The sequence below is a fragment of the Pelophylax lessonae genome (genome assembly GCF_965119305.1).
Source record: "Pelophylax lessonae genome assembly, chromosome: 12".
NCBI lineage: Eukaryota > Metazoa > Chordata > Amphibia > Anura > Ranidae > Pelophylax > Pelophylax lessonae.
This window is the reverse complement of record NC_138779.1, coordinates 10,164,419-10,187,223: the sequence shown is the minus strand read 5'-3', so window position 1 is coordinate 10,187,223 and position 22,805 is coordinate 10,164,419. Positions and strand designations below refer to the sequence as shown.

Sequence of the window (22,805 nt, the reverse complement as noted above, 5' to 3'; positions counted from 1 at the left end):
CTGCTGTATAAGAGTGCAGCGTCTCTCCTGTCAGAGCTCTGGGAGTGTAGTAATAGCCATGCTCCCAGAGCTCTGCGAAACTGTCAAATGTAAATTAAAGAGATGAATCCATGAGGTGGCATGCACCTTGTTGAACTTAACTGATGGCAGTCCACCTCATGGACTTTATCTCTTTTTTTCCAATTTTTATTGAGCACCGGCAACACAGTTATCACTATCCTTCAAGCGCTCTGACGCTGGACCTTCTGCTCCCAGCTACTGCAACTACAGAGTTGAATGCGCCCACTGTTCCCCACCCCTCCCCTCCACCTGCCCAATTACAGAGCACTTTGTATTATGTGAACTCATTCACAACATATAAAGGCTTCTTTGAATGGACAGCAGAGGAGAGGGGCGGGCACAGAGGCTGCTGTATTAGAGAGCAACTTCTCTCCTGTTAGAACTTTGGAAATGTAGTGATAGCTGTACTCTCAGAGCTCCCTAAAACTGTCAGATGTAAATTAAAGAGATCAACTTAAACTTAACTCATACCATGCCAGCACATTTTACAAATTGTCTGAATTCCTGGAGTTCAGCTGTAAAAATAAAAATTTTTAATCATAAATACAATTTGTAAGTGGTGCCTCAGACGTCGGAGCTCTATGTGAAAAGATTTCTGTACATTTACAGATGCGGCACCACAACCCCATGTATTACAGAGTAAGAATTATTTTGGGGTATATGTGATGTCGCTCATTCTCTTATTTGATTGCCTACTTTATCATGCATCATCAGACATCTGCCGCCACGGTATGGAGTGCCCGTATTCGAAAAGTGACGTTAAAAAAAGGTACCCTGCTTCCACAGACAGCGCCCGCCCTATGTGACTACTTGTTGTGCAGCTAAACAAATTAGCAGAGATTTGGATACATTAAGCGCATGGTAATTTCACATTAATAATACTTTTTGAACAGTTTCCTGGCGTTATCTGGAAATGTTGTGTTTTTTGTTATTATTTTTTTCTTGTTTTTTTGATACGACCACACTCCATTTGGATTGAGTAAAGCTTAAAGCAGGCAAGTAGAAGAACTGGAGCAGAACTAGGACAGTCCAGAAATGCGGCTTCCTGCATTAGGATCGGTAGTCCTTTTTGCTATATGGCTTGTTGCCCAAAATACTATCAATCTCGTGTATAATAGAAGACGATAGCTTTGGAAGGACCTGTGGCATCAAAAGAAAAGAAAAGGCAAGTCAGAACAATACAATTTTTTGGCAAACGGAACACAATAATATATGCAAACCCAATACCTTCATCCTCAAATACATTATCCCTCCTCTTCACCCCTTTTCCAGTACTCTGCAAAAATAGCGCTTTTTGTCCCCTAAATTGTCCAGCCTTGCCTCCTACCCTTGCACATCATTTGCCAAGGCCAGAAGTCTCCAAACTTTCTAAACAAAGGACCAGTTTACTGTCCTTCAGACTTTAGGGGGGCCGGATTGTGGCCAGCGGGAGTAGAAAATGCTCCAACACCATTGTGAGTAAAAAAAAATGCCTCAGGCTTAGTGGTCAGTGGGGGTAGAAAATACATGTCGCTTGTGGTCAGTAAGAGGAGAAAAAGTGCCTCATTGTTGGTGTCAGTGGAAGGAATAGTGTTTTATTATTGGTAATATTGGGAGTGATAAAACCCCATCATTGGTGTCAGTGGGAGGGATATTGCCCCATCGTTGGTGTCAGTGGGAAAAAAAAAGTGCCCCATCATTGGTGTCAGTGGGAGGAATACTGCCCCATCGTTGGTGTCAGTGGATGGAATAGTGCCCCATCATTGGTATCAGTGGAAGGAATAGTGCCCCATCATTGGTGTCAATTGGAGGAATAGTGTCCCATCATTGGTATCAGTGGAAGAAATAGTGTCCCATCATTGGTATCAGTGGGAGGAATAGTGCCCCACCACTGGAGTCAGTGGGAGGAATAGTGCCCCACCACTGGAGTCAGTGGGAGGAATAGTGCCCCACCACTGGAGTCAGTGGGAGGAATAGTGCCCCACCACTGGAGTCAGTGGGAGGAATAGTGCCCCACCACTGGAGTCAGTGGGAGGAATAGTGCCCCACCACTGGAGTCAGTGGGAGGAATAGTGCCCCACCACTAGAGTCAGTGGGAGGAATAGTGCCCCAACACTGGAGTCAGTGGGAGGAATAGTGCCTCATCATTGGTGTCAATTGGAGGAATAGTGCCCCATTGTTGGTATCAGTGGAGGGTAAAGTGCCCCACCAATTATGTCCTATTGTTGGTGTTAGTGGTAGGAATAATGCCTCATCGTTGGTGTCACTGGGAGGAAATATGCCTCATATCAGTAGGCGATAAAGTGCCCCAAGGGCCAGATAAAGGCAAGCTAAGGGCCACATCTTGCCCGTGGGCCACAGTTTGTAGACCACTGGCCTAGTTGAATGACATGCACTGTCCTCCCTTTGCCTCTTGGGATATGCAGTCACATATCCCATGAGGCAAAGCCTTTCATTCAGTAAAGAAGTTGGGGGCGGGCCTAGCAGCGTGTCATTGGAAGGTGGGCTGGCTGAACCCGGAACAGCTGGCAGCCTCCTTATGCTGTCACACCAAAACATGGCAGCGCAGGATCGAGTACTGACAGAAGAGAAGAGGGCCTCAGCTGTATAACGCTGGATCCCCTGGGTGGGTGAGAGTCTGAAGTGTGCAGAACTCACCACCAGGTAAGTAGAAGTTTAAAAAAAAAAGGGAGGGGTGAAAATCTGCTTTAAAATCTTATAAGCTATGTATTGAGAGATCTATAACCCTTCCTATATATTCACCCAGTATAAAACAGACAACAATTCTTAACATATAAGAAACAAAATATGTAAACAATATTCGTTTGAGTGCAAAACCATAAAAAGTCCACTTTGGTTATAAAAATGACATAAAATAGGACAATCTTCTTAGAATTGTGTTTCTATGTTGTGCAACCCTCCCATACCAAAACACCTACCAGAGAGATGCGACCTTTTTGTTATAAAGGCCCAGAAACGCATTTCACATTTTCCTGATACTACTTCTTTCTATGGCCTCCTCCACTGCCCCATAACACATGGCTTTCCTGACACCAGATCCAAACCCACTTTCCTCTGTAAATAATGGTTCTTCTGGCCATTTTACTACATTTTGTGCTCCACCGACCTCAACTGCCTTGACTGTTAACCCCTGGTGCAGGAACACTGAGGCTTGCTTGGTCCGGAACATTCTTATGGTGTCTGAGTGTGGTCCATTGCCTGAGCTATTGTTGAAGGGACTGTTCTAAGAAGTATTGCAGAGTGAAGAGTGCCCTCCTAATACTATTCAGCATTCTGGAGTATCCCACAGCTCCCTATCCAGGTTGTTCAGCGATAAATACAAAAAAAAGCAACCCCTAGACTTTTTCATTGATTGTTGCTATGTGCCTGGCTGCCGCTGCACTAGTGGGAGGGGAACCTGGGACAACTCAGCGGCCATTGCAGGGGGTGAGCGCTACACCAGTACAATGCAGATTCACTAGAAGAATTGTCTACTGTGGTTTGTTAGATGACCAACCTGTATTGCTCCAATATTCTCCAGGAGTTGGTCGGCATTAGAAGCTCCTAACAGCACCGAACTGACACCTTCATTTCTCAGACACCAGGCTGCAAACAGAACAAACCATCATTAGTAATGTGCTGACCACAAATCAAAGCCAACGTGACGTAAAAGTGTCCAACATGGATTGAGGTTTCAATGGAACAGACAAGAACTGAGCCTAGGAATGATACAGCCATATTTGCCTAACAAAAATGTTCTTTTTCTATCTTTCATTGACAGACGCAGCTCCATATTCTTCTTAACCATTGAATTATGCTGCCCCCTACAGAAGTAGGACACTAGGCAGGAAAAAACTTTACCACGCCTATGGGGCAGTCCCTGAAGGCATACACCCACTCACTCTGCTAAAGGATCCAGCTTGTTCCTGCCTAGTTTAGGAGTAGGACCTAGTTCCCGGCTGGGACTTCGGTCTTAGCTTTTTTTTTTTTTTTTTAAAGGGAATCATGTTAAAATTTGAATTTTTTTAGCTAGTTATGTTCCTGAGAGAACTGCAATAACCAGCCGGACTGGGTTTCAGACTGGATATCCTACATCCTTAAAGACTCCCAGTCCAGCTAGCGAGCATGTGCCGGTTATAGCCCGGCGCTAGGCCTCGCCAGGACAGAGCCCCAATGGAGCTGGTAGGACTGTAGAGGAAACATACAGACATCCTTAGGTCACTGGTTCGATTCCAGCTCGAAAGGAAGTGTTTTTCCTCAATTCACACATGCAAAAAGTATGTTGTTTCTAGGTGAGCTCCAGTTATTCCTGGTTGGCTAAGTTTAGCCTTTGGGGAATTGCGTTCTTCTCTGCATTGTTTTCCCACCCCTCATGCAAATACTGCTTTGAGACATCCCAAAGGTTAAGAAGAATATGGAGCTGCGTCTGTCAATGAACGATAGAGAAAACTGGATATTTGACTTACCGTAAAATCCTTTTCTCTGAAGTTCATTGACAGACGCAGCACCTGCCCCTCTATTTCTGAGTGGGATGGGGTTTTTTACTTCTGACACTGCTTGCAACAAAACCGAATCCTATAGCAGAGTGAGTGGGTGTCATGCTTGCAGGGACTGCTCCATAGGCGTGGTAAAGTTTTTTTCCTGCCTAGTGTCCTACTCCTGTAGGGGGCAGCATAAGGTTAAGAGGAATATGGAGCTGCGTCTGTCAATGAACTTCGGAGAAAAGGATTTTACGGTAAGTCAAGAATCCAGTTATCTTCTGAGCATTGGCTCACAAGTTCAAACATTTCCACAATTTATCAAACTATAGATTACCAGGCGCCTTTGCTTAATATGAGGCAAACCGCATATAGTTTTTCCTGTCCCTGGCTTTAAAAGATCTGCACAATCCACGTCAGTCCAAGCACAAGACTGCAGCTTGCTTGCAAATTATCTGGTCTGCTCCATTCACCGGAAACCACATTTAGGAATGCTTCAGGCTCCTCAAGAAGGTATTTGTACAACTAGACTCACCAATGGCTAACTGTGGAAGCGTGCAGCCCAAACGTTCTGCAATGGCCTGAAGCTCTTTCAGCTTAGCTTGCTGCCGTCGTCCTTCTTCGCTCAATATCTTGTCCTTTAACCACTGATAACCCTGAAAAATCACGCACAGCTAGGAATTAGACGACGTTTACAGGAACACCATAAGATAAGCTATTTATATATGGAGAAATGGCTTCTGGGAAACGTCAATGGTACATCTGTCATATAAATCTATGCTTTTTCCATGGCTCTCTGGAGCAGTGTCATAATACCCTTCCGCATGTCTATGTACCAACTGTAAGTGAGCCGCATTCACAGTCTAGAGCATTACCCTTAGAGCAGCGGTCGCCAACCAGTGGTCCGTGGACCATCCGAAAATTTGGTGGTCCCCAGGGGTTCTGCTGAAACTTAACATTGATTTCTTTCAAAGAACAGATTTCGACAATCGGTGGTGAGACATTTGCTCGACGCGGCCAGGTCTTGCATACCAGAGCAAGGGAAATCTACCTCCCCCTCCCACACTGAGTCACTGGACCAGAGCAGTAAATGATATAAGATATATGGAGGAACTCACTGCATCAATGAATAGACAGGAAGCTCTATTCCATAAAACGTGGACTCAATGGAACAAATTCAAGCTCTCGAGGAGGTATCAGACTATCTTTCACTGAAATACTGGTGCACAACATTTCCTTTTTTTTCTCTATCCTTCTCCTCCCCTAAAAACTTAGTGGAGCTCTGCTATGCAACTCCGCAAGGGGCGTAAATTTATTGGTGTTTTTTTTTTTTTTCCTTCTTTTGGATTATGCACTGAACAGATCCATCATCCACATGGATGTACTTTCTCCCCCCTGCTTTGTTTAAAATTTTCAGGCACCTTTTTATGGCATAGGTCGTTAAGACATACGATATTTGTAACTTCCTTGTTTTTTTTATGGAATTGTCACTTTAAATAAGAATTAAAAAAAAAAATAAATGTTGATTTAGCACCCTCCTAGCGTAGGATTCTAGGAAAATTTAGGCTCCTTCTGTGGTCAAGGGAGCAGTGATTGTTTGTACTGGTCTGTTCTGGGTTGCACAGGCTGGGAGTTTGATTACTTCCTCCTGTCTCTGGGAGAAGCTTCCAGAACATAGGGAGGGAGATTCAAATGACCAACCAGAATATTTATCATGACCTCGCCAATCTTTGGAGAGAAGTGTCCAGAAGGTTGCTGGGGAGGTGATAAACAGTCTAAAGCTCTGGAGAGATAGTTCTATCTCCTCAGGGGGATTCCAAAGCCTCAGGGGGCTGCTGCCCTGAGGCAGCCCATGGACTGTGCAGCTGTTCTTGAGGCCTCAGAGTTGTCGGGGCTGAGGGCCTGGATTGACCTTCAGAGGAGCTGGCTGTAGGACTTCACCAGAAGGGATCAGGTCTGAAGAAGGATGATCTCCCTCACTAAGTGGTGCCCAGAGGAAGCTGAAAGGTGGAAAATGTCCTGGAAACTTGTGAGTAAAGACCCTAAATTGATTCCAGGTGACTGTGTGCTTTTGGGATATAAGTGCCAGATGTAGCTTGGACTGAGACAGCTTTAATGGAGTCTCAGACTACTGGCTATTCCCTTGTCCTCAGTAGAATCCTGGAGTGTGGGCTTTAGAGGAATGTGTCCCCTGTTTTTGTGCAGTGTCCTGCAAATTGGATTGGGTGCCAGTAGTTGTTTAGTGGTGCAAGGTAACCAGATGCCAAAGAGAATTGCCTTATGGTCTACAGTTGAGAGACCTTAGACTATTCTATGTCCTCAATAACCACCAGAGTAAGACTAGAGAGAAGACTGTCCTCTCATTGTCATCGCTGATTGTTTAGAAGTAGCTTATGCCCTAACCACTCTCCAGTTTAAATTTCTTCAAGCAATAAATATCAAAAATGCATCCCCTAGACTAAGTTCTTGGAGTGTGTATGGACTGGTGCTTGTGGTGGTGGGAAGCCTCTGTACTATTAGGGAAGAACCATCTATTATCAGCGGCCCCTACGGGGGGTAGCATTACATTATAATCATTACAAACCTTGAGTGACGCTCTAGAATATGGGGGAATTCCACCATCATATTTCCCAGAAACGATCCCACAAGCAAGCGGTGACCACGTCATAGCCCCCACACCTGGAAGAGAAGATCAAAACCACAGAAACAGTAAACTTTGAGGAAATGTAAATAAAATTTACTTACAGAATGAGTTCACAGCCATATATAGAACTTCCTCATAAGATCCTTTTTATATTTTATTTTATATCACAGGTCTTCAAACTATGGCCCTCCAGTTGTTCAGGAACTACAATTCCCATCATGCCTAGTCATGTCTGTGAATGTCAGTTTTACAATGCCTCATGGGACATACAGTTCTGCAACAGCTGGAGGGCCGTAGTTTGAGGATCCCTGTTTTATATTAAATATACCTCTTGAATCAGATGTCAGTTGTACTTGGACACTTAATTTGATGGCTCCACTGAGCAAATGTAACATTTTTTTTATTTTATATAAACAAAGCAGGGATATAAACAGAGAATCTTTACAATAGAAACGGTTCTTGAGGGAAGATCCCCAACGGTTTCTAAGGACAACTTTGCTGGTAAAGGCAACCAGTGAAGCAACAGGTACAAGCATGTGATAAGTTGTACCCTAAAGAGGAAACAGCTAATTCTCAACCATCTGCTACCCACCATCATGCACACCCTTTAATGGTTTCCTCCAGGGAGATGTCTGATTCAACAACTAAACTCTGCGGGGTAGATAGCTATTAAGCAAAAACATTGAAGGAGATTGCAGCAGCATCACAATTAGGCCAAAAGCTTGGTAGCTACCTTCATGCAGCCAACTCACATGTGTACAAGCAGGGTATAGGGGACATACTATTTGTGCTGCTCTAGGGACCCCTGGGAGTTAGGAGCTAATTTATAGTAAATGGGGGTCAGGTAAATGCAGTTTTGCAGTTATGTTGCCCTGGACATTGCACAATTCTAGGACAGAAATTTGAGAAGCAGGAGTGGTATAAAGTACCAAGTACTGGCACATGAAGAAAGCTTCCACCATTTCTTCTTGATGTGATCTGAACTGGACATGAAGAGTCTGTTTGATGTCTGGCCACAGCAGTTGAATATTCTACACCATGAGAGTCCAGGGCAGGGCTTCTCACCCAGGGTTCCATGGAATCCCAAGGTTCCTCCAGAGGTTGCTAGGTGTTCCTTAAGAAATAAGCAATTTCTGCATCTCAAATAAATTCCCACTGAACTGGCGGCTGGTCATATGGGGAGCAGGGGCGCCCCCTATCAATGCGTCCGGCCCCCTAATCTACATGCGGGGTGCCAGACGCATGGAGTTCAATGGGGATTTTTTTTTTTAACCATGTGATTAGAGGTTCTCACAAGCTAAAATAAAGGGTGGGCTTGGGGCGCAGAGCAGTGCGCCCCGAGCCCACCCAGTTGTGTCACAATAGCATATGAAAATTCGCTATTGTCACACGGATCCTCCTTCTGGCCAATCAGGAAGCAGGTTTTGAAACCTGTTTCCTGATTGGCTGAAAGGAGAAGCCATGCCATTGGGCATGGAGGAGGAGGGAGGAGACGCAGAAGACGGGGAAGAAGCCGAAGCTGCCGCCGCCTGCTGCTGCATCCAGGCAAGGAGAGTGAGCGGGGGGGGGGGGGTCCTGCCTGTCCTCTCCTCTCTCGCTATGGTCCGGGTTGGGGGGGAGATGGTGTGCGGCCTGGTGTGGTCTGAGGGGGGGGGGTTATGGTGCAGTCGGTCTGCCGCCCCCCCGGCCTATGGACCACCAGCCGCCACTGCTGACACCATTGATCATTCTAACTATCTGAAGGGGGGAATCCTTCCCAATGACTACAAGTGTAAGGAACATTCTTCCCACTGGCCATCACACTAATGTATCATGAGTTGTAGATATCGTCATTGTTAGCAGGGATTCCCTCAGACCGAAGGGTTCCTCTGTGTTGAGAGGCTAGTCCAGGATGTTGTAAAGACTACTCCTCATTTGCACAAAGTGAAGAACTGTTTGTTCTTGGACAGTTAAATGCAGATCCTAAGAATTCAGCATACACATGGGCCATTTAGTGTTTATGAGTGCCACTGAGCAAAGTATTGGTCTACATGACAGCCAGGAAACTAGCATTCTCCAAAGCAGAAGCCCACAATGGTAGCCTGTGTATTTCAATGATAAGTTCCCTTTAGATAACCTTTATATGGAGGGCAGCACCTTACCGATCTTATGGAACAGCTCCGGAAGTTGGACCTCTACCTTCTCCCTTTGAAACATATGATATTCGGCTTGTTCACAGATGGGAGGAATCAGATTAAACTGCCGAGCTACAGAGTATGCTTCCTACAAGGAAAGAGGGAATAAACCAAAATGTCACCTTTGTTTTAGTTCTCCGCAATTTTCAAATCAACCAGCAGGGGGTGCATTGGGGGAAAACCAGCTTAGTAAATAAGATACAGGCTTTTACAAATACATCTGACCTAAATAAAAAATAAATAAATAAATAAAATTACCATCCAAGCTTTAATGTGTTAATGAAATTTCAAAAGTTTTCTATTTTTTTTTTTTTATTAGAATAACCCCAGATGATCATGTCATGAAGGTCCTTGCTCAGGAACTTCTTATGCGGTGACAACGGTCTGCCAAGCTTTGCCCACATGCATCTTATGGTGTAGACACATTGTACAGGTATGGTCTATCATTGTCACCATCAGGAAGCCGGTCCAGAGTAATAATGTGCAGTTGATATTGGAGTGAGTGAATGTATAAGGGAAGTGGCTAAGAGAGTCTGGAAGAGATCAGCAGCACTGAGAGAAAAAAAAAAGTGAAAATCCTTTTGAATCCGCCCCCATCCATATGAACATACTAACAGCCCTGAAGAAGGGGGGGGGGGCAATTCCCCCGAAACACGTTGGATCGTTGAATACGTTTACACTTTCAATAAACTTTTTTTTAAATCATACATCAAGTGTGTCACAGTAGTATCCTCTGCCCCCCCTTCACCTCACCCCCCCCCCCCCACAGTAGTGTCCTCTGTCCCCCTACACATCACCCCCTACAGTAATGTACTCTGCCCCCAACAGTAGTCTCCTTTCACCCCCCCCCACAATAATGTCTTCTGCCCCCCCCTTAGCAGTGTCATGTGCCCCTTCACATCACCTCCCACTATAGTGTCCTGTCCTCCCTCCCCCCAACAGTATTGTCCTGTAACCCCCCCCAAAGCAGTGTCCTCTGCCCCCTTTACAATCCCCCCCACTGTATTGTCCCTTGCGCCTCTGGCCCCCATAGCAGTGTCCTGTGCCCCCCAATATTAGTCCCTGAAAAGTGTAATCTGCCCCCCCCCAAAGTAGCCTCCCCCCCCCATTACATCTCCCCCCCCCCCGAAGCAGTGTCTTCTGTCCCCCTTCGCATCACCTCCCCACACTGTAGTGCCCCCCCCCCCCTAATAGCAGTGTCCTGTCCCCTTGCACAGTGTCCTGTACCCCCTGAAAGAAGTGTCCTCTGCCCCCCAAGGCAGTGTCTTCTGTCCCCTCCCCTTCAGATCATTTGCCTACCTGACAGCGTGTGTACAGCAGAATAGAGAGAAAGTGGTAGCACAGTTGTAGATGTGGGTTGGTAGCGAGAGCTGCCAGAGTTAACTTTTCATATTAACAAGCTGGTGAATGGTTGCCAAGACTGCCCAGCGTCCTGGCAACCAATAACTTGCCAGTTATCTTGAAAGGTTAACTGGGGTAGCTCCCGACCTCCATCCAGAACTGTGCTGCCTCCCGCTCTCCACTCTGCTGTGAAGTGGCTGGGGGGGGGGGGGGGAGAAGAGCTGTGTTTGCGATTTACCCATTGGTTGATGGGTAGATTGTGATTGACTTTAACCAAGACAAGGCAAGTAGGGATCCCCCTGGGGAACTGGGACTATGTGGGCGACCGGACATCCAAACAAAATGTATCAAGTGTTTTCAATGAAATATACATTTTATTATAAAAAAAGATAAAAAAAGAGATGTACATAAAATATAAATAATCCTTTAGCAGTGGTTCTCAACTCTGGTCCTCGGGTCCCACTGACAGGCCAGATTTTAAGTATCACCTTGGGGAGATGCAGACTAGAATACTGCAATCACTGAGCAGCAAAATATGTGATAGCTTTCAGTTATCTTCCAAACCTGGCCTGTTAGTGGGTCCCGAGGCCCGGAATGGAGAACCACTGCTTTAGAGGATGCCGGTCTATACAGAAGGATACAAGCAAGGATATCTGATATCTTGGAGATATACAGGGAAACTCTCTGTAAAATACCCGCTCTATCACGGCCTGTTTGTGTTATCTGCCCTACCTTGCAGGACGCCCCTTTTTGGACCTAGCAGGGATCCTTGTGGGACGGCATATTTTCTTTCTGTTCTTCTCTAGTATCTGGTCTCAGCCTTCCATCCTCAAATCTCTTTGGTATTCATTACCTGGTTTTAATATACGGCTCTTCGGTCCATATGGGTGATTAATGTGGAAACGTGTAATGTTCAAGTATTAGACCCCCGAAGAAGGGTTTTGTCACCTGAAACGCGTTGGATCTTCTTGCTACACATACCTTGCTTTATCACCATCTCAATCCAGGACCATGTACTGTGAGCCGTGATGTTTGATTTTATTACTCTATATGGATTTGTCAGTTTGAACTGTTTATGTACATCTCTTTTTTTATCTTTTTGTAAAATAAAATGTGTATTTTATTGAAAACATGATACATTGATACATTTTGTTTGGATGTCCGGTCACCCACATAGTCCCAATTCCCCAGGGGGGGGGGGGGGGGCCACCGGCATCTAGGTACTGAATGATGTGGTAACTATCTCTTGACATTAAACAAAGACATTGTAGAGAGGAGCACCCATGGACTTGTGCTTACTTCCAAGTAAAAAAATAAAAATAAGCAATTCTGTTAACAAGATATAAATACTTCTTAATTGAAACAATAAGATACAATGTCAGAGTCTGAAACCATTATAAAGGTTTGCATGGTGTGACCTGGACTTGAAGCTATATGGAGGGGATTCGGTGTGTGCAACTAAACTGTCAGTAGATAAATAAAACTAAAAACAATAAGTTACATAGTTAGTGAGGTTGAAAAAAGACATCAGTCCATCCAGTTCAACCTATGATGTGTGTGTGTGTGTGTTTGCTGGTAACCGTACATTGTATACCCCTGTATGTTGTACATTGTATACCCCTGTATGTTGTACATTGTATACCCCTCTATGTTGTACATTGTATACCCCCTGTATGTTGTACATTGTATACCCCTGTATGTTGTACATTGTACACCCCTGTATGTTGTACATTGTATACCCCTCTATGTTGTACATTGTATACCCCCTGTATGTTGTACATTGTATACCCCCTGTATGTTGTACATTGTATACCCCTCTATGTTCTACGTTGTATACCCCCTGTATGTTCTACGTTGTATACCCCCTGTATGTTGTACATTGTATACCCCCTGTATGTTGTACATTGTATACCCCTTTATGTTGTACATTGTATACCCCCTGTATGTTGTACATTGTATACCCCTGTATGTTGTACATTGTATACCCCTGTATGTTCTACATTGTATACCCCTGTATGTTCTACATTGTATACCCCTGTATGTTCTACATTGTATACCCCTGTATGTTGTGGTCTCTAAGGTGTCCATCTAACAGTTTTTTGAAACTATCAATGCTCCCTGCTGATACGACTGCTTGTGGAAGAGAATTCCACATCCTTACCGCTCTGACAGTGAAGAACCCCTTACGCATTTTAAGGTTAAACCGCCTTTCCTCTAGTTTTAGTGAGTGGCCACGTGTCTTATTGTATTCCCTTTCTCTGAATAGTTTGTTCCTTATGCTAGGGTCGCCAGTACAATATTTGTACATTGATATCATATCCCCCCTCAATCTTCTCTTCTCCAGAGAGAATAAGTTCAGTGCTTGTAGTCTTTCCTCATAGCTGATGCCCTCCATTCCCCTAATTATTTTTGTTGCCCTTCCCTGGACTCTTTCCAGTTCCAGCACATCGTTCCTGAGGACCGGTATCCAGAACTGGACAGCATACTCCAGATGTGGCCGGACCAGAGTCTTGTAGAGTGGGAGAATAATCTCTTTATTTCTGGAGTGAATCCCCTTTTTTATACATCCCAGTATTCTGTTGGCTTTGCTTGCAGCGGCTTGGCATTGAATGCCACTGCCAAGCCTGTTGTCTACCAGTACCCCCAGGTCCTTTTCCATCCCAAACTCACCCAGAGGTTTCCCCCCCCCCCCCTAGTGAGTAGCTTGCTTTCTGGTTTTTGGCCCCCAAGTGCATTACTTTACATTTTTCAACATTAAACCTCATCTGCCATGTAGTTGCCCACCCCGTTATTTTGTTCAGGTCCGCTTGTAAGGTTTCCACATCCTGCATAGAAGATATCGGCATGCTCAGTTTAGTATCATCTGCAAATACTGAGATTGTACTAGATATCCCCTCCTCTAGATCATTTCTGAATAAATTAAACAGGATTGGTCCCAGGTCCGAACCCTGGGGGACCCCACTTTCCACACCCGCCCAATCCGAGTACTCCCCCATTAATCACCACCCTCTGGACTCTCCCCTGGAGCCAGTTCTCTATCCAGGTACTCACCTTATGGTCCATACCTACCTTCCTTAGTTTGTACAGTAAGCGTTTGTGGGGAACGGTGTCAAAGGCCTTTGCAAAGTCCAGATACACCACATCCACAGGCTTTCCCTTATCTAGGTGGCAGCTCACTTCATCGTAGAAGGTTAATAGATTGGTTTGGCAAGAACGATTTTTCATAACTCCATGCTGATTGCTACTAATAATACCATTTTCATTACTAAAGTCTTGTATGTGGTCCCTTAATATCCCCTCCAAAATCTTGCAGACTACAGATGTTAGGCTGACCGGCCTATAGTTACCCGGGATACACTTCGGCCCTTTTTTAAATATTGGTACCACGTTGGCTTTTTTCCAATCAGTTGGCACCATACCCGTCTGTAAACTATCCTTAAAGATCAAGAATAATGGTCTGGCAATCACCTGGCTGAGCTCTTTAAGAACCCTCGGGTGCAAGCCATCCGGTCCCGGTGATTTATTTATGTTAAGTTTCTCTAGTTTAGTTCTAAGTCTATCCTCTGTTAGCCATGGCGCAACTTCCTGAGGTGTGTTGTTTAAATAAATAAAACTAAAACATATACATTGTGTTCTATATATACCATACATATAATCTGTGTTCTATATATACATATATTCTGTGTTCTATATATATATATATATATACAAAGTATTAACTTAAGGGGGCTGAGTAATTTAGCACGCCCAATTTTTCAGTTTTGTATTTGTTAAAAAAGTTTGAAATATCCAATAAATTTTGTTCCACTTCATGATTGTGTCCCTCTTGTTGTTGATTTTTCACAAAAAATTACAGTTTTATATCTTTATGTTTGAAGCCTGAAATGTGGCAAAAGTTCAAGGGGGCCGAATACTTTCGCAATGCACTGTATATACATATAATCTGTGTTCTACATATATATTCTGTGTTCTATATATATATACATATATTCTGTGTTATATATATACATATAAATTGTGTTCTATAATATTCTGTGTTCTTTATATACATATAATTTGTGTTCTATATATATATATATATATATATATATATATATATATATATATATATATATATATATATATATATATATATATATATATATTCTGTGTTCTATATATACATATAATTTGTGTTCTATATATATATACATATATTCTGTGTTCTATATATATATATATATATATATATATATATATATATATATAATTTGTGTTCTATATACATATATTCTGTGTTCTATATATACATATAATTTGTGTTATATATATATATATATATATATATATATATATACATATATTCTGTGTTCAGTCCGCTGTCCCGTGTAGTGGAAAAATGCTCACTCAACTCCAAAAATAATTAAGCGGCACATCTTCTGGAAGCATTTATCTGTAACTAGCTCTTGTCTACTCAACTCAACATCAATGCTCTTTTTATGTTTGTATCTAATATTTATTTTTAGCCAAAAAGCCGTTTCTTTCTGCTGTAATATCTTTTAGTCTTCGTTTTCTTAGGCTGTCCGTAGGTAAGCGGATCCCTCCTCAGGACCCTTCCCTACATCGGTGATGGTGGTTTTTCAATGCACATGTTGTTGGCATTTTAACTTATTACCTTTTTTGGGACAATTTAAACAATTTTAAAACAATGTAACCACTTACGGAGCACCCGCCGCAATTTTACGTCGCTATTTTGACGTTGAATACCAGGGTTATGGCAGTAGATAGCTGCTATACGCCCGGTATTTTCTTACAGGGCGGGTGGTCCTCTTTCACATATACAGTGGGTACGGAAAGTATTCAGACCCCCTTAAATTTTTCACTCTTTGTTATATTGCAGCCATTTGCTAAAATCATTTAAGTTCATTCTTCTTCCTCATGAATGTACACATAGCACCCCATACTGACAGAAAAACACAGAATTGTTGACATTGTTGCAGATTTATTAAAAAAGAAAAACTGAAATATCACATGGTCCTAAGTATTCAGACCCTTTGCTGTGACACTCATATATTTAACTCAGGTGCTTTCCATTTCTTCTGATCATCCTTGAGATGGTTCTACACCTTCATTTGAGTCCAGCTGTGTTTGATTATACTGATTGGACTTGATTAGGAAAGCCACACACCTGTCTATATAAGACCTTCCAGATCACAATGCATGTCAGAGCAAATGAGAATCATGAGGTCAAAGGAACTGCCTGAAGAGCTCAGAGACAGAATTGTGGCAAGGCACAGATCTGGCCAAGGTTACAAAAAGATTTCTGCTGCATTTAAGGTTCCTAAGAGCACAGTGGCCTCCATAATCCTCAAATGGAAGACGTTTGGGATGACCAGAACCCTTCCTAGAGCTGGCCGTCCGGCCAAACTGAGCTATCGGGGGAGAAGAGCCTTGGTGAGAGAGGTAAAGAAGAACCCAAAGATCACTGTGGCTGAGCTCCAGAGATGCAGTCAGGAGATGGGAGAAAGTTGTAGAAAGTCAACCATCACTGCAGCCCTCCACCAGCCGGGGCTTTATGGCAGAGTGGCCCGACGGAAACCTCTCCTCAGTGTAAGACACATGAAAGCCCGCATGGAGTTTGCTAAAAAACACCTGAAGGACTCCAAGATGGTGAGAAATAAGATTCTCTGGTCTGATGAGACCAAAATAGAACTTTTTGGCCTTAATTCTAAGCGGTATGTGTGGAGAAAACCAGGCACTGCTCATCACCTGTCCAATACAGTCCCAACAGTGAAGCATGGTGGTGGCAGCATCATGCTGTGGGGGTGTTTTTCAGCTGCAGGGACAGGATGACTGGTTGCAACTGAGGGAAAGATGAATGCGGCCAAGTACAGGGATATCCTGGACAAAAACCTTCTCCAGAGTGCTTTGGACCTCAGACTGGGCCGAAGGTTTACCTTCCAACAAGACAATGACCCTAAGCACACAGCTAAAATAACGAAGGAGTGGCTTCACAACAACTCCGTGACTGTTCTTGAATGGCCCAGCCAGAGCCCTGACTTAAACCCAATTGAGCATCTCTGGAGAGACCTAAAAATGGCTGTCCACCAACGTTTACCATCCAACCTGACAGAACTGGAGAGGATCTGCAAGGAGGAATGGCAGAGGATCCCCAAATCCAGGTGTGAAAGACTTGTTGCATCTTTCCCAAAAAGACTCCTGGCTGTATTAGATCAAAAGGGGGCTTCTACTAAATACTGAGCAAAGGGTCTGAATACTTAGGACCATGTGATATTTCAGTTTTTCTTTTTTAATAAATCTGCAACAATGTCAACAATTCTGTGTTTTTCTGTCAGTATGGGGTGCTATGTGTACATTCATGAGGAAGAAGAATCAACTTAAATGATTTTAGCAAATGTCTGCAATATAACAAAGAGTGAAAAATTTAAGGGGGTCTGAATACTTTCCGTACCCACTGTAAGTGGTTTCAGCGGCGGGAGGAAGATTTCTGTAAATGTCGTTCATCACTAATCCCCCTTCCTGTGTGGGCCCCCCTGTGTGTGCTTGGGACCCCTACAAGGGGACCAGTGCCCCCCCCCATCAGACTTGAAAAGAATAGTAAAAAGGTTCATGGGGGTGGTTAATGCATTTTGGTAAGGCATTCATTCTTTCACTTACATTCTTTCTTCATCAAGATAAGAGCAGAGGTCTAGATTAGAACACACATTATTGCATGCATGGAAGCTATATAAGTGCAGATTATAGATGGGACATATGCAGGATTGTAGTGTCCCTGTGCCTGCTAATATATGCTAGGATGAATGGGACTCTGAAGGCTTCTGTCCATTGTAATATTTACTCTGGATTTTGTCATCCAAGTATCCTGTGCACTTTATTCTGTGCTGGGATTCAATAAATGCTTCTCTCTGGAAGAACTGATTGCTGGGGAAATGACTTGAATTATAATATATAATAATCATCCAATTACTATATGACTACACTCATCCTCCCACTATTACCGTATATACTCGAGTATAAACCGACTTTTTCAGCACATTTTTTTACCTTGAAAAAGCCAGGGTCCCACTTACCTGTTCTCCGGTGCAGTGCGCATGCGCCGCCACCGCTCGGGAAAGCCCATACACATTCGGCTATTCCTGGGCAGACAGCGCATGCGCGGTGACGTGTTGATGCCAGGCGGCGCCATTTTTAAATGTAAGACGCCTCACCGAAAGGTAAGTGAGACTCCTCCACAGCCCCTGCATCTCCTCAGGAGATGCAGTGCTGCGGGCATGGTACAGGAGATTCTCCTGTACCATGCCCACAGGACTGCATCTCCTGTACTATGCCCACAGCCCTGCATCTCCTGTACCATGCCTGTGCCATCTCCTGTACCATGCCTGTACCATCTCCTGCACCATGCCTGTACCATCTCCTGCACCATGCCTGTACCATCTCCTGTACCATGCCTGTACCATCTCCTGTAACATGCCTGTACCATCTTCTGTAACATGCCTGTACCATCTCCTGTAACATGCCTGTGCCATCTCCTGTACCATGCCTGTGCCATCTCCTGTGCAATCTCCTGTACCATGCCTGTGCCATCTCCTGTACCATGCCTGTACCATCTCCTGTACCATCTCCTGTAACATGCCTGTACCATCTCCTGTAACATGCCTGTACCATCTCCTGCACCATGCCTGTACCATCTCCTGTACCATGCCTGTACCATCTCCTGTACCATGCCTGTACCATGCCCACAGCCCTGCATCTCCTTTACCATGCCCACAGCCCTGCATCTCCTGTACCATGTCTGCAGCCCCTGTTTTGGGTCTTGTGGTGGTCCAGTTGGGTCCAGTAGCTGCTGCATTTCCCACCCTAGGCTTATACTCAAGTCATTAAATTTTCCCAGTTTTTTGTGCTAAAATTAGGTGCCTCGGCTTATATTTGGGTCGGCTTATACTCAAGTATATACGGTACATCACTACATTAGTGCTACATCACTACACTGCCCTCTGCACCTTCCTATTAGCTGCCAAATGCAATAAATGACCTCAGTGAGGTACGGATGAGGCTGGATAGTTATTAGTCAGGAAGCTGGGTGATGGATTACTGTCGAATAGAAAATCAGGGACCCCAGACTACGCCGATGATAAACTGAAAGGTCTTAAAGGCATTATAAACCTTAGTACTTTTTTTTTTACATATGTATAAAATGTGTGTTAGTCACCTATTTTCCTGGTGTCATTTGTCGCCCTGTATGCACATCCTACAGTAAATCTTCATATTGCTGTGTCAGTAGTTTTTGTTTGTGTTTAAATATAAGGCATGCCACATGGCACTGCACAGTTTAGTGCATGACCTATGTCTGTAGTGTGAGAACTGACACTTCCTGTGAATGAACTACATATCTCACAATCCCTGGGCCTCTCAATCTAGTGCTCTGCAGGTGAGAGCTACACAGCAATTAGATCTGACACAGACACAAACAGGCAGAGCAATGAAGGGAAGATTTGTGCTTTCATGTTCCTTACCAGGAAGTTGTGTGATGGATTACGGTCTAATTAGTCAAGGGACCTATGCTGATGATAAACAGAGGCCCCTGCTTAAAGGCACTGTAACCCTTCCTACCTGCTCCTTGTGTTTTTCACCTGCATAATATGTTCGTTGGTCACATAGTTTTATTTGTAGCCCTGTATGAACATCCTATCGTAGGGTAAATCTTCATACTGCTGTGTCAGCAGTTTTTGTTTGTGTGCAAATATGAGCAGTGCCAGGACAAGGGGTGGGCAAGAGGGAAGGCTGCCCTGGGTGTAATGGTTTACTGTAGGGATGAGGGTGCCTTCCTTCTGTTACAAGGCTGACAGGAGGAGTGACAGCGCCAGTAATTTTGACAAGCGAGTGACTGCTGGGTGTAGGATCCCCTAAGCTTGCACATCATTAATAGGGGAGGGGGCTGCGGTTTGGCATCTTTACCCTGGGCTCTGGATGCCCTTGTCCTGGCCCTGAATATGAGGCATGCCACTTGGCACTGCACAGGTCTTAATTATTTGCATTGATTTTTTTATTTTAATTTTTATCTATGTATACTATCATTGTGTAGTTTGCGGATATTAACCACTTCTGGTTAATGTGCGGCCGCCCTGGCTAATGTGCGCTCTGCCCTGCCTGCCATTACAAGGTAAGGAAAACAAATGACACCGGGAATAGAACTGCATTAATACGAAGGTGAAACTAAAAAAAAAAATTTACAAGTAGAGACGCACCAATATCAGTATTGGTGCCAATATCAAGCATTTGCGCGAGTAGTCAGGGCCCAGTTACAAGCCAAGTTGGGAGGAGCATGCTCTGGATACCAAAACCGATACTTTGAGGTGTGATTTGCGCCAATACAAAATTATTGGGTGCAAACCACACTGCAAAGAATCGCATGCTATTTGAACAGGATTGCAGTACAATTCCTGTCTGAATCACTTGCGATTTACGCCACTGCTCCTGTGTGTGCATAGAAAGGGAAAAGCGCCATCCAGTGGGTAATTTATTAAAATTGTTAGAACTCACCGTACGTATCTGTCCAAATGCAAAATCTGCATTGGTGTCCCGGTCCCGCCAATGATAGCAAATCACAGTCACTGGACATGCTCACAGGGCCGGAGGAGATATAGAGACGGTCCGCTCCCCAAGCGGACATCACTTCCACCCTTACGGGGTCTTGAAACTTCTCCTCTAGCGGCCGTGATTTGCTATGATCGGCGGGACCGGGACACCTATGCAGATTTTGCATTTGACCAGATATGTACTGTGAGTTCTAACAATTTTAATAAACAGCCCACTAGATGGCGTTTTTCTCTTTCTATACACATACAGGAGCAGTTGGAGAAATCACCTGTGATTCAGACAGGAATCGCACCGCATTCCTGTTCTAATTGCATGCGATTCTTTGCAGTGCGACTTGTGTCAACTTTTTTTGTATTGGTGCAAATTGCTCCGCAAAGTATCGGTACTTGGTATCGGCGAGTACTTGACCGAAAGTATCTGTACTCGTACTAGCCAATAAAAAAAAAAAAACGGTATCAGTGCAACCCTATTTGAAAGTGTACAGTAGTGATCGACAGATTATCGGCAAGGCCGATATGCACTTTCCCCGATATATCGGAATCGGCCCTGGAGGTTACCGATATTGTTGTGACGTCATTGCGTATGTTGCACCACGCTCCTACGCGCACTGGGAAAGCTTCTGCCTTATTAGGCCGCCTCCCTCAGCCTCGTCTGGAGTCTTGGGACAGTGAGTGAGTGCACACTGTGTGTTTAACATAGCTGCCACATACATACACCCACCCACAGCTGCCTGGTGCCAGCCAGCCACCCACAGGCCTGTACCAGCCAGCCACAGGTCCTGGGCCTGTACTAGCCAGCCACCCACCACACAGGGTGCCAGTCAGTCACCCACCAAAGGGTGCCAGCCACCCACCCACCACAGGGTGCCACCCACCACACAGGGTGCCAGCCACCCACCCACCACAGGGTGCCAGCCACCAAAGGGTGCCAGCCAGCCATCCACCACAGGGTGCCAGCCACCCACCCACCCACAAAAGGGTGCCAGCCAGCCACCAAAGGGTTCCAGCCAGCTAGCCACCCACCACAGGGTTCCAGCCAGCCACCCACCAAAGGGTTCAGTAACAGATTTGTGTCAAAAATTGTGTTTATTTTGCAAAATTTTAAATGTTCAAAATATCAGCCCATATCGCCGATACTGATATGCAATGGCCAAAATATCGGTATCGGCAACGAAAAACTGATATCGGTCGATCACTAGTGTACAGCTCCCTCTGGCCATCTTTAGCCTGCTAGTTTAGTGTGTAAGCAGCAGTCTAGGGATACCACAACATATAAAGATTTTGATTACTTAAATGTTTTTTTTTTAGCAATGACAAATCAAAGACACAAACTAGAAAATTGAAAAAAAATGAAGAAAAAAAATTACCATTATTTCCATGGAGCTCCAGCGTGAGGTACCCCAGTACATGGCCATTCCTTGGTTAATGACATGCGTCATGGCTCGGACGGTTTCTGCAGAGGAAATAACGAAGGGAAGATGGGACAGTAAAAACTTGGTTAAACCTTCACCGATGACTCATACCATGCAGAAAGCTAAAACTACAACACTGTGAAAAGAGAAATGCTGCAAGGACATCTTGCAAGCAATGTAACCAATCTACACCCATAGGTAAGCGATTAATGTGCAAGAGGAATACCAAAAAGCGTCTTTCGTCACCTTCCGCATGGCCAAGAAGAGTTTTTAAAAAATCAGACAAACACAAAGCTGGTATCAAGAACAGCAAGATTACCATTTTTCAGAAAGATAAAAAAAAAAATCAACCATTTTTTTCTTTTTTTTTTTTGCGCAAGGCCAAAAGTATAAAATGGCAACAATGTACTAGGAAGCAATCACTTCAAGAACTCTCGTCTAATCTAGCTGTATAGAGGCTGCAACGAAGGAGCCGGTAATATCCATCAATGATCGGGGTATCCTCTCAGCTCTCCTGAGTGTCCATGCCACCCCCTCCTGGTATCAGGTATGACCACAGTACCCATAATTTACTATGACAGAGTGCAGGCAAGCTGAGAATTTGTAAAATTTGGCACCCCCTCGACTTCAGGAGACATCTACTACGGGAGAGGTCTACAGCTTGAAATTTAATGGTGGTCCAATAAAGTGCTGGGGGTGCCGTACTTTACAAGACAACAGGAGTCTGCAATTTAGATAAATAAATTAGGTCAGATGGACTTTTGAGGTGCCCACAATACATTACCACACCAATAAACCTTGTAGGGGAGAGCCCTACTTTTTTGTGGGCACCAGAGAAGTCTATCTGACATATTCTGGATGTAGTGCCTATGTTGGCATCCAGTTACGACCTAAGAGGTTTAATTTAGGTCCCTGCAATTGTTATCTTTCACAAAAGCGCCTATCTGTAATAGATTGGACTAGATCAATGGTCTACAAAACTGTGGCCTGAGGGCTGGACTACTCCTTCATCTGACACCAATGATGGGATGCCATTCCTTCCACTGACACTATTGATGAGGTACTATTCCTCCCACTGACACCAATGATGCGGCACTACATCATCCAACTGACACCAATGA

The 22,805-nt window shown here is 44.3% G+C and overlaps 1 protein-coding gene across 4 annotated transcripts in view; it reads right to left on the bottom strand.

Annotated features, from left to right (window-relative positions):
• Positions 1–538: 538 nt before the first annotated feature.
• Positions 539–22,805, bottom strand: part of KCNAB2 (potassium voltage-gated channel subfamily A regulatory beta subunit 2) — a 322,756-nt gene continuing 300,489 nt past the window's right edge. For all 4 annotated transcript variants that reach the window (XM_082273335.1, XM_082273337.1, XM_082273338.1 and 1 more), the window contains 6 exons: positions 21,640–21,725; positions 9,303–9,423; positions 7,102–7,196; positions 5,053–5,173; positions 3,557–3,645; positions 539–1,200 (listed from right to left, as the gene is read on the bottom strand). In XM_082273335.1, coding sequence (XP_082129461.1) covers positions 1,111–1,200; positions 3,557–3,645; positions 5,053–5,173; positions 7,102–7,196; positions 9,303–9,423; positions 21,640–21,725 — 602 coding nt within the window. In that variant the 3' untranslated portion in view covers positions 539–1,110. The remainder of the gene's footprint in view (positions 1,201–3,556; positions 3,646–5,052; positions 5,174–7,101; positions 7,197–9,302; positions 9,424–21,639; positions 21,726–22,805) is intronic.